Consider the following 12,081-nt stretch of genomic DNA (forward strand, 5'->3'; position numbering starts at 1 on the left):
CATGTGTGATACTAGAGATCTCATGAGAAGGCCAAGATGGATCATCAGCTCGGCACTTCTGGCCGAAGATGGTTGCAAATATTTCAGCCTTATCTTCTGCTCTGACATGCTGGGCTCCCTACTTATTGAGGATGTGTATGTTTGTGAAGCCACCTCCTCCAGTTAGTTATTTAATTATGAACCATCGTTCACAGTTAAATCTGGCTGGTCTGCAGGGCTTTGATCCGCTTTGTCCTGTTTGTTGCATGTTGCTTCCACTGTCTAACATGCATGTAAACCAATGTTGGCCCTTTGGCTTGATAATGGTAGAGTGTGGGATATGCTGGGCCATTGGGTGCAGGTTGTGGTTACGTATGCTGCTGCTACTGATGGCCCCCAGCTAAATAAACACAAAGGGTAGAATTTTCGGGTCGGCGAGTGGGGGTGGGGCCTGCTCGGGCAGGCGTCCCAACGTTACCGCGTGTCATTTAGATTTTCAGTTCAGCGGACAGGCAGCCAAGTCGGCTGCGCGCCCACCGAACTGTCAAAGGCCTATTAAGATCTGTTAAAAACTAATTGAAATAATTAAATGAGTTGTCCATCCTTAAGGTTGGCGGGCAGGCAAAGAGCTCAGGCGACCTTTGCATTTTTCATGGAACTTTATCCACGGTTGGGATGAGGTTTCACAAAGTGTTTAAGAATTCAATAAAAAATTTTTAAAAATTCATGTGACACAGTCACATGAGGGGACATGTTTTAAATTTTTAAAATTTCTTTATTTAGATGTTTAAAACTTAAACAAATCTCCCTGCGGCACCTCTGTGCCTCAGGGAGATTTCTGCACTCATTTGCCTTAGCCAGTGCATGCGCGCGAAAGAGTGCAGGCCCTGACTCAGGGAATCCCCCCTGCACGCGCACAGGGAGCGCTCAGTGCTTCCGGGCAAGCGTCATATTGGGCTGGTTTTAATTAGCCCACCCACGTAAAATGGCGGTGCAACCCCAATCAGGAGCACCAACCGGGTTCGCGCCTGCCCCCGCACAACCCCCCTGACAAGGGGAAATTTCTGCCCAAAGAAAACATTAGCTGCCTCAACTAGAATCTGCCCTAAATTTGCTAGCTAATCTTTTTCTCTCTTTTGCTCTTTTCTTTATCTATTTGCCTTTCTCTCTGAATTTGTCTATATTCTCACTTTCTGTTTATCGCAGTGTGCACCTTGTCAACCAGTTGCATGACAAGTAGGAAGATTTTGTTGGGGGAATTTTAACGGGTGAAAGGAGATGGGCTTTACTGCCTGCAGGAATTAATTCCCTTAAACGCATTCATCAGGTCAGCATTCCGAAATCATTTCATCCACATCCATGTTTTCCCAGGCAGTTTTTCAGGCAAACAGGAACTCCCTTGGAGTTGCCCGATAAGTAATTGGTATATGCAAATAGATCATTAATTGCTGTTTTAACCAGCCACTCTGGCTTTAATAGCCTGCACAACTATTTCCTGAGCTGTCAACAACCAGATTCAACTAGGTGAGTATACAGCTGGGAATGCTTCTTCAGTGAAATCGACAGGCTGCAAAGGCTCTGAACACTGGAACTGAAGAACTCCAGACATGCATAGGTGAGAAGCTGGTGCTTTCAGTACTTCTGAAAATATGCTTTCACTGTTCGACAGATGATTTCCAACTTCTTGGCAGTCAGCTCAACTGTCTGACAGGGCAGTAATAATAAGATAAAACTGGTTCAGGTCCAAGTCTAACCTTAAATCACACTACGTGAGATTTCTTAACAATATTACGTTTGGAGCCTGGTTAAACCTGTAGTGATAAATCCTCACTCAATTCAAAAATTTGTCAAATTTCAGGAAAGATTTTTTTTTGAAAAATATATAAAAATGTTATTTTCCTATCTCAGAGTTGTCATTCCTTTTCCTTTTTAGATGGATCCACATGAAAACATTCTCCTGAGCACACTTGAGATTAAGAATGAAATGAGTGCTGCTGAGATCACAATGGGTATCGCTGATCCCAGAAGCACCATGATGCCATATGACAGCTCCGGCATTCAGTATAGAAAGGCAGGATTGTCCAGGCACAACTTCGGAAGGAGTGCCTTGGAAAGACACGTGGCCCAAAAGAAGAGCAGGCTACGAAGGCGTGCTTCCCAGCTGAAAATTAACATCCCTGATTTGACTGATGTGAATGCCATTGATAAATGGTCACGGATGATATTTCCCCTTGTTTTTGGATTCTTCAATGTGATCTACTGGCTGTATTATGTGAATTAAGCTGAAGAATGTGCACAGACAGTGTCTTTCCACACATTATTTGTTTTGCAACAAGGTGGAACCATCGTTTTGAAACTGAGATTGTTCAGGACAAATTTTGCATGCACTTTAACTCCTTAATGGCTGGCTCTATTTGAACTCTTCATTGCTTAATTTATGTTAGTTGAAATTCTTTTTTTCTGTGTAGTTCCATCTCTCACGCTTAAATTCTGGAGGTCATGTTTTATCATGCTTTAAATTTATGCAGCAAACCAGTCGAAACTGATATCACATCGAGACTTATATTAGTATAAAAGATTTGATTTAGAATGGATCAATTGATGACATTTTTAATTTAATATGTTTAATTTAAGAACAAAAATCTCTTCTTTGGATTTTCAGTTAATGATTAAGTAGGAACTCTAATAATATTTAATTATCATTTTAAGTATCTTCAAGACATAGGCCTAGTTTGTCAAAACAGCCTTCCCACTAAAGGCTGAGAAGCAACAATGCATGCAGGGTGATTAAAAACTGTTATTGACATAAAAAAATAGAACGTAACCATTCCAACTGAAGTCACCATGACCCAAAGTTTAAGACCTACAAAATAATTTTAGAACTAAAATTGCAACGTCACATTTGCATCGTACAGATCTTGTAGAATTACATCAAATCCAAACTCCACAGCTATCTGGTATTTGCATATACATTGCAGAGTGTTTCAAGTGACAGTATTAATCATTTTAAAGATCATGCACTTTACATTTGTGGAAACTATGTCATAACAAATTTAAAATAACATGCAATTATTTTTCTCCATTGACTATGAATAGGATGAAGAGCTGATCCCACTCATCCCTCATGTGCACTAAGGAACAAATAATAGTAAATTTCAAAGCTACAAAAATTATGTCTGACTGATAAATTTTAAATGTTGCAAGATTCATTGTGATAGCCTGTAGCTGTTCCAGTCGTTGCACAATATAAAAAAAGTGCTTATATCCTTCATAGTCAGGAGCCAGGGAAAACAAGAGTAAAGCACTGTTTCACACATTTATTCATGCAACTTGGTGAAAAATGTTGACTTCTAGGTATCATCTTGACGATCAATGTAAAAAACAATGAGGACTCTCAATGGCTCAGCAATATTCTCTATTCCTGCCAGAAACAATAGCCAAAAATTTTCCCAAGCTTTGGGTGGTGGGCTGGGGGCCTGCATTGGGGCAGCTTTCCAATGTAACTCTTTTGAGTACAAACACATTTCCATCTGTTCCTATTCAGATGAAGTTACATTGTTTTATAGTTTGTCATTGTGAGATTTGAATTCTTGATCTTGGGGTTACAAGCCCACTACCACAACCACTTGGCTATTTAGGCCAAGCCAGCTTTCCAATGTAACTCTTTTGAGTACAAACATGTTTCAGATGAAGTTCCATTGTTTCCTATTGTGAGATTTGAACTCTTGATCTTAGGATTACAAGTCCAGTACCATAACCACTTGGCTATTTAGGCTAAGCCAGCTTTCCAATGTAATTCCACAGTTAGGGAGGTTACTCAGTAGCAGGACTCAATGTGGATCAGCTGCTCGCTGAATGAAGGTAGGCAGCCAATTGAAATAATTTAAGCTCCTATTAAGGCCAATTTTCCCAAGCCCCACCCCATGGAGAGGCTGCCAACTTCCTGGAGATGGCCTCCCTCACAGCCTCCAGGAAACCTTTAGAGCTGGAGTCTGCATGGCCTAAAGAGGGGACTGTGGGCAGGGAAGGCTGCACCAATGGGCCATCTGGAGGGACCTGCCTGATTGGCCCTCTGATTTTAAATTTTTCACTTACGGCTCCAAGGGAGCCATGATCTTGAAGTGCTTTGTCAATCCCTGATCTGCCTCAGCAGCGCCCACCTCTTTTAGTGGGGCTGCCAAAGCTTCAGAACTGCTGGTCCTCTAATTGGGACAGCAGCATCTACATTTTACCCATCATCCTTAATTCAACAGTGAGCCTGGAGGTGGCCAATTTGACCAGTGATGAGCTGGTCCTGCTGCTGGCAAGTGTGGGCTCGGGAACCCAATTTGATCCCAAAGTTGGGGTCCCAAAGCCAGCGGTAAAATCCTGCATAATGCCTCTGTAGAATCTTTTGGATAAAGGGGAACAGTAGATGTGGTGTACTTAGATTTCCAAAAAGCATTTGATCAGGGACCACATCAAAAGTTACTACATAAGAGCACACAGTGTAGGGGTAACATATTAGCACGCATTAAGGATTGGTTAGCTAACAGGAAGCAGCGAGTTAAGATAAATGGGTATTCTTGTGATTCGCAAGCTGTAACTAGTGCAGTACCACAGGTATCGGTGCTGAGTCCTCAACTATTTATACTTTATATCGATGACTTGGATGAAGGGAGTGAATCTATGGTAGCCAAATTTGCCGATGACACCAAGATAGGTAGGAAAGTAAGTTGTCAAGAGGAGATAGAGAATCTGCAAAGGGATATAGACAGGTTAAGTGAGTGGGCAGAAATCTGGCAGATGGAGTATAATGTGGGTAAATGTGAACTTGTTCACTTTGACAGGAAGAACAGAAAAGCAGTATACTAATTAAATGTAGCAAGATTGCAGAACTCAGTGGTATAGCAGGATCTGAGTGTCTTGGTACATGAATCACATAAAGTTATTATGCAGGTACAGCAATGATTAGGAAACCAAATGGAATGTTGGTGTTTATTGAAAGAGGAACAGAATATAAAAGTAGGGAAGTTTTACTACAGATGTACAGAGGAAAGCACTGTTTCACACATTTCTTCCTGCAATTTGGTGAAAATGTTTTGATCTGTAGGTACCTACCCTGACGATCAATGGTGAGACCACACCTGGAGCACAGTTTTGGTCTCATTTTAAAAAAGACATTATTGCTTTAGAAACAGTTCAGCAAAGTTCACTGGGCTCATTCCTGGAATGAAGGAGTTGTCTTATGCAAACGGTTGAACAGGTCAGGTCGATACCCATTGGAGTTTAGAAGAAAGAGAGTTGATCTTATTGAAAAGTATGAGATCCCGAGAGGATTTGATAGGGTGGATACCCAGAGACAGTGGCATAGTGGTATTATCACTGGACTAGTACTCCAGATACTTAGGGTAATGCTCCAAGGACCTGTGTTTGAATCCCACCATGGCACATTTGAATTCAACAAAAAAAAATCCAGGATTAAATGTCAAATGATGACCATGAAGCCATTGCTGATTGTCATAAAAACCCATCCAGTTTATTAATGCCCTTTAGGAAAGGAAATCTGCCATCCTTACCTGGTCTGGCCTATATAATACTCCAGACCCACAGCAATGTGGTTGACACAAAAATGCCAAGCAAGCTAGTCAGTTCTCAAGGGTCATTAAGGATAGGCAATAAATGCTGGCCCAATCAGCAACACCCACATCCCATGAATGAATAAAAAAAGGATGCTTCCTCTTGTGGGGTAACTAAAACTAAGTGAAATAGTTTAAAAATAAGACATCCCCCTTTTAAGACAGAGGTGAGGAGAAACCTTTTCTCCCAAAGGGCCGTAGGTGTTTGGAATTCTCTTCCCCAGAAAGCAGTGGAGGCTTTGAATTTATTTAAGGCAGAGTTAGATAGATTTTTGTTCGGCAAGAGAGTCGAGGATTATGGGAGGCAAACAAGAAAGTGGAGCTGAGACCATAATCAGATCAGCCATGATCTTATTGAATGGTGGAACAGGCTCAAGGGGCCAAATTGACTACTCCTATGTTCCTAGAATCACATCAACCTCATGTTTTAGTGATTTGTAATGGGTCAAAGTATTTATGTTGTTTGTTGTTTTATTAATGCACTTTTTATACATTTTAAGTAGCAGGTGGTGTCTGTAATCGATATGTGACCACCATTCCCCTCTTCCCCCGAAGTAGATCTATGTAACATGGTAAAAAAATTGCAAAAGAAGTAAGGACAATAGGACAAAGGTGAACATTAAGTGATTTTAAATTGTTTAGAGTTAGTACATTGTTTAAGGTAACACAATTCTAATTATGGAACAAGTGTAAAGAGGAGTTTCAGTTCATTTTCATATTTTTATAAGTTTTGGATTTTTAAATATAGATTTTTTTTAACAAGAATATGTTGATTTTAGATTTTGTGTTGGAAAGTTCTAGTTATAAACCACGTCATACCTTAGGTAGTAAATACAATTGGTCCTATGTAGGCATTGTTAAATAAGGCCAATATCAAGAGGACATGACCCAGTGAATTCACAGGTTTTATAGTTAAAATTGTTTGTGCAACCAGAAGGATTTATCTGATGCAGTTAAGTCTGGGTTTAGATCTATTCCAGATAAATAGAATAAAGATATCTCAGATACTGAGAAAGAAAATTTGTGTTGCAGGAGGGAGCCGAGTGGCGTACAAAGCATCTCTCTTTTCTCCCTCATTACCGACTTTGGAATCCAGCTGAAACAGATGATAAAGGTAACTGTTTCTGTATAAGGACATATAATAGTGCAGGTAACACACGCTGGGCTTGATTTTCAATCACCTATTGGGATGAGGTCGGATGGCTTTGAAAATAATACCCCTGAAGTACATTCCAACGCCTGCAGAACGTGCTTAGGAGCGAGTGTGGTGGAGGTGAGCCGACAACCTGTTTGCCTCCAATTAACTGTCTGTTAAGCTCCTTGAGGACCTTGTTAACAGGCTGAGGAGGACCAGAAGGGCAATTTCAAAGAGTGATCCAGAGCATGTTAATGCGCAGCTGTCAGGTGTAAAATGGGGAGCTAATGAGCTATGTTTCTGTGAAACAAAATCTTTAGAAAAGTATGGGTTATTCTCAGAGCAAGTCCTGGTCCTCTAATCTCCTACCACCTCTGTTCTACAAGATAGAGGCAAATCTGGTCATGACTGCCATCTGTCTTTGTGGATTGTATTCCGGAGTCAGTTCCCGAATCCTGGCGGTACTCTGCGCCATTCATTGGGCACTGAAATCGCTTCCAACCCAATTAGTGGATCTACGTTGAAAACTAGCGTTGCGTCTGCGACACAGACACGACACGGGGTCGGGGCCCAGAAATGATCCGGGCATCGGGTTCCCAGTCCCGGACTGAAAATCAAGCCCCTATCTCTTCTAGTAAATGGGTTAGTCCTGGCAAAGCAGTGGTGGAGTCAATATATTTCTTTCACTGATATCATAGGTTATAGCGCTGAAGGAGGCCATTCAGGACTCCGTGCCTTTGTTCTTTCTGCAGGATCAACTCAATCCCACTCCTTGCCCTTTCCCCTTAGCTTGGATTTGTTTTTCTTTACGTACTTAATTTAGAAGTTTTAATAATCCTCCAGTGAAATAAATCTAGTATACATCTATAAAGCAGACAAAATAAAACATTGTACCATATAATGATGAGTCTTGACCACATTAAGGCTTAGAAATAATTTGGAGAAGCATACATTAGTTCCTTACTAGTATGCGTCTGTAAAACAGACGAAGTAAAAACAAGTACTAAATAATGATGAACCTTGGCCACATTAAGTTTTCATTCTCATCAGTGTTTCCTGTTTCCACAGCTGGAGCCAGCTATTCGGGCGTTATGTGTCTTGATGAAGCTTCTAAACACATTAATGCAATTAGTCCGATTGTAATGTGTTTCATAACCATCTGTAAATATATATAGTTGTGCAGGTAGTGGTTTGCATTTTTAGTTATAGTGCAGATTCATGCAATCTTTTGATTTGGTTTCAATACATTATAAATGTTTACATAAGGAATGCTTTGTTTGTATTTTTCTTAGGAATTATCAGGATTAAAATGGATTGGGTATAGGTAGCTACCAACAGGTTTTCAAGTGTATAAGGAGAGCCATAAACAGATATGAGATGAAACATTTTGGTACTTTGAGACAGCCATGGACTTAATGTATATGGCCGTATTTTTCTTGAATTTAGGAGGTGTGCACTCAGCAGAATTCTGATTTTTGCACTTGGTAAACTCAATATGCTTCGAAAGAAAGTAAACCCAGCAGCTAAAATTGCAAGCTAAGCATTGATGAGGCAAAAATATGTATTATGCTAGCACCAGTATGGAAAATTGCACTACATGCTCATAAATTGCATATACTTTGAATGCAACACAAACTTTATTCAAATGCTAGTTTGTTTAAAAAAATGAAAGCACACTCTCCATTCAAAGTGGAATACTTCACAATGTAAGTAATTAAGTTTAAAATTCTTCATGATAAATACCAAGATGTTCCATTTTTATGAGTTCTTTTAATTAAAGCCAAAAGAATTTACTTTTACCAAAATAATTTACTACTGAAATATGATTTGAGAATTTAAAATTGGTAGTTGATAGTACTACCTGTCTTGCGTTTCCGGAGAGTCACTCTGAATGCAGTTAAACTTCTTTTAACTATGACATTTACCTCCTATTATTAGTCACAATTTGACAGGAAGATTTGTTCTTTGTGTCAGAAACTGCCTAATGCAGTAATGTCTCCAGTTTGTACATAGCTAAATTGCTATATTGTTAGATGGGTCAAATGTACTAAATAACTGACTAAGGTGATGCTATCATGTGACAAATCTACTGTAATCATAATGGTTTAATGTTTTAAAAGAAAAAATCTTTTCTACACTATTTTGAGAGAGAACTTGATTTTTTTTTTCAGAGTATGAGATAACAGTTGTAGAAAATGAGGTATTTCAGCTTCCGGTCCTGTATACAGCACAGTTAGAGTTAGGCATCATAATTATTAGAAACAATAATTAGTTTGACAATACTTCATTGCCAAAACATTATGAAAACATGCACTAATACAAGTGCCAACATTCTGATTAGTCACTGTGCTAATCCCTGAACAGTTATAGAACATTTTTATAGAGGCTATTGTATTGAGTAGTCATTGGGAAGGGAGGGAGATGTGTGTGTTTTAATTAAGGTAGCCAAAATCTGTATGAAATATGGAACTGATAAGTTTACTTCACTTGTATCACTTTATAGGGATCTAGTAAAAAAAACCATTTCATTGTCACCCCCAAAAAAGCCTATGATTTTGATGACCCTAGATATACTTTTATATTAAGACAACAGCAACAATTTCCTTTTTTATGCACCCTTAACACAATAAAAAGTTCAAGGTGCATTATTAAACAAATAGATGTTAGGCTGGGTGTCCCAAAGATTGGTCAAAGAGTAGATTTTAAGGAGCATCATTAAAGTAGAGAAGTGCAGTAGAAAAATTGAGAGATTTAGGGGTGGAATTCCAAAGTTTAGGGCTTTGACAACTGAAGACATGCACACCAATGTGGAGCAACTAAAATTGGATGCTGAAGATACCTGAATTGGAGGAGTGCAGAGATCTTGGTGGGTGTAAGGCTGGTTTGATAGAGATAGGAAGATGCGAGGCCATGGAGGTATTTGAAAACAAGTATGAGAACTGAAGGGTTTCTTAACCAGGAGCATATGTCGGTCAGCAAGCACGGAGGAGATGGGTGAACTTGATGTAAGTTAGGACTTGGCAGCAGAGTTTTGCATGACCTCAAGTTTGAAGAGGATAGAACTGGCTAGGCCAGCTAGGAATTCATTAGGATTGTCAAGTCCAGAGGGAACGAAGACATGAATGAGTGTTTTAGCAGCAGATGATCTGAAACAAGGGCAAGTCAGGTGATGTTAGCCTTAATGATGGTGTGTATGTCTGTCTGGAAGCTCATTTCATGAGCAAATATCACATCAAGGTTGCAAATAGTCTGGTTCAGCCTCAGGCAAGTTGGTGGTAAGGTTGAAAATTGCTCTGATCACCTTGTAGTAACATTATATACTGATCTGCAAAGGAATGTATTTATCTTTTTGAAATCACCTGTAATGTGGCTAAGCATAGTGATCACTGCAGTTGTTCTCCTTATACCCCATTTTGTTACAGGATCAGTGAATGAAATAAAAGCTAAACCTCAGGGGCCATTTTACTTTCATCGCCTGGGTGGTAATCTGTTGGATCATCACTGCCACTGCCTCCATTATAGAATCTGCCTAATTTCTATCTCGTGGACTCCACAATGGGCAGCCAGATTAACATGCGGGTCATGAAGGTTAAAGTCATCTCCTTCAGGTATTCTGTGAATTGGGTTTTGCAGAATTGAAAATTCCTTTTTATACACTTGAAAATGTTTGCAGGAATTAAAATTATTCAGCATTCCTTTCACATGTCCCTGAAGAACCTATTTCTCCTCTGCACCCTACCCCCATACCCTATCCTATTAGCATTTTGAGATGTCTAAACACTTTTTTTCTTTTCATTCCTGCCCTATGAAGCAACAGATTGTGAATTGTGTCCTCCTTAACCCAACAGCTTCAACAATTGTTGCACCTTGGAGCCATTCACATGCAGTCCTTCGGGATCACCTGATGCCTAATGGCTGACTTGTTGGCTAATTTGTCTGTTGCAGTGCATAGTTCTCATGAGGCAGCTCAGGCTGGTTATTCACCAATATTAAAAAAGAATGATTAATTGACATCAAATTCTATTGAAGCAGTTAATCAGAAAACAGAACCAGGTTATCTGCTGAAAACACTTCTGATTTTGTGATATACAATTAAATCTGTTGTCAGGTTTAAAAGATAAAATTAAATTATTTTCTTCTCCTATACCAGCATTGGAAAGTAAATTAAGTGACAAAAACCTTACTTTCTGGTGTCATAAAATAGTTCCAATTTAGTCAGTTAATTTAACTATATGTGAAAAATAATAAAGTCATGACAATAAACAAAGCAACATATGTAAACATGTTAACATAACATGGAATTAGGCATCAAGGCCAATTACTGGCACAAGCATCTATGCATAAATAGCTACAAGATCATATGATTGCTATTTTCTGCCCAAATTTCAGTTGTTTGACATCCTCATTATCAAGTAGAGTTTTGCTATATGTATTACAATTTGATTATTTGCTTTTAGCTTAATTGATACAGGAACATATTCCTTTCTGCACTAAATATAATTTACATTAAATCTGATTTTGAATTTATATCACATCCTGCAGCGCCAGGAAACAGATATACAATCTATATGATCAGGTTAATTACAATTTTAAAAAGTGAATACATAAATAGTTAAATTATTTGAATATATTCAGATCTTAGTAGACAGAACTTTTAGCATATTGCTTTATCTAAAAGTATAACAGAAATTAGTTCTAAAATCTTAAGTTCTGGTAGCTATAGTATATAACTCTTAGGTTAAAAATTCTTGATTTTTTTTCAGATGTGTATCTTTTGGATCAGATACATTAAATCTATGAAACAATGCAAACATATCTCAAAGCTGACCAAACTGTAAAAACATTGCAAATTCGAGGTCAGGAATGAATTTAAAGAGGGATGTTAATATTACATGAAGTTCTTTAACTGTAAAATGCTGACTGTCCACCAAGTGTTCCATTGTGTTGATTGTGAGCAGCCTTTTTCTGTTGGAGAATAATCAACGGTTGAAGAGCTCCTTTGAAGAGCATTGCCTGTTAGATTTCATTGGAGTATATGAACTCTGCCACCAGCAGATAATGGCCATTCTTAAGAATCACATTCCGTAGCTGGCATCAAGTCCCACTAAACTAATTGGAAAATTTTATCTTGTTCTCTGTTGGAATCAAAGGTTAGTAGGAGCTGCTTTAGGTGGCTTCTGACCAGTTTGCAAAAGAGACCAACAATATATTATGCAATAGTATTCCTCTGAGCTAATATTTAACATGCGCAGTTTTTTAATTAAAATATAATATCAAACTGCAGACCTCCACAGAAGGGACTTCAACTCATGGCAGTAGTTTACAGCAAGAAGTTATTCACAAATAATA

The 12,081-nt window shown here is 38.8% G+C and overlaps 1 protein-coding gene across 4 annotated transcripts in view; it reads left to right on the forward strand.

Moving 5' to 3' along the window:
- Nucleotides 1-2,260, forward strand: part of gabrb2a (gamma-aminobutyric acid type A receptor subunit beta2a) — a 395,193-nt gene extending 392,933 nt beyond the window's left edge. For 3 of the 4 annotated variants that reach the window (XM_041193701.1, XM_041193703.1, XM_041193704.1), the window contains one exon: nt 1,913-2,260. In XM_041193701.1, the coding sequence (XP_041049635.1) occupies nt 1,913-2,260 (348 nt within the window). Of the gene's footprint in view, nt 1-1,720; nt 1,727-1,912 lie in introns of all 4 variants that reach the window. The other variant, XM_041193702.1, reaches the window with a different exon arrangement.
- Nucleotides 2,261-12,081: the final 9,821 nt, after the last annotated feature.

The sequence above is a fragment of the Carcharodon carcharias genome, chromosome 8 (genome assembly GCF_017639515.1).
Source record: "Carcharodon carcharias isolate sCarCar2 chromosome 8, sCarCar2.pri, whole genome shotgun sequence".
Classification (NCBI taxonomy): domain Eukaryota; kingdom Metazoa; phylum Chordata; class Chondrichthyes; order Lamniformes; family Lamnidae; genus Carcharodon; species Carcharodon carcharias.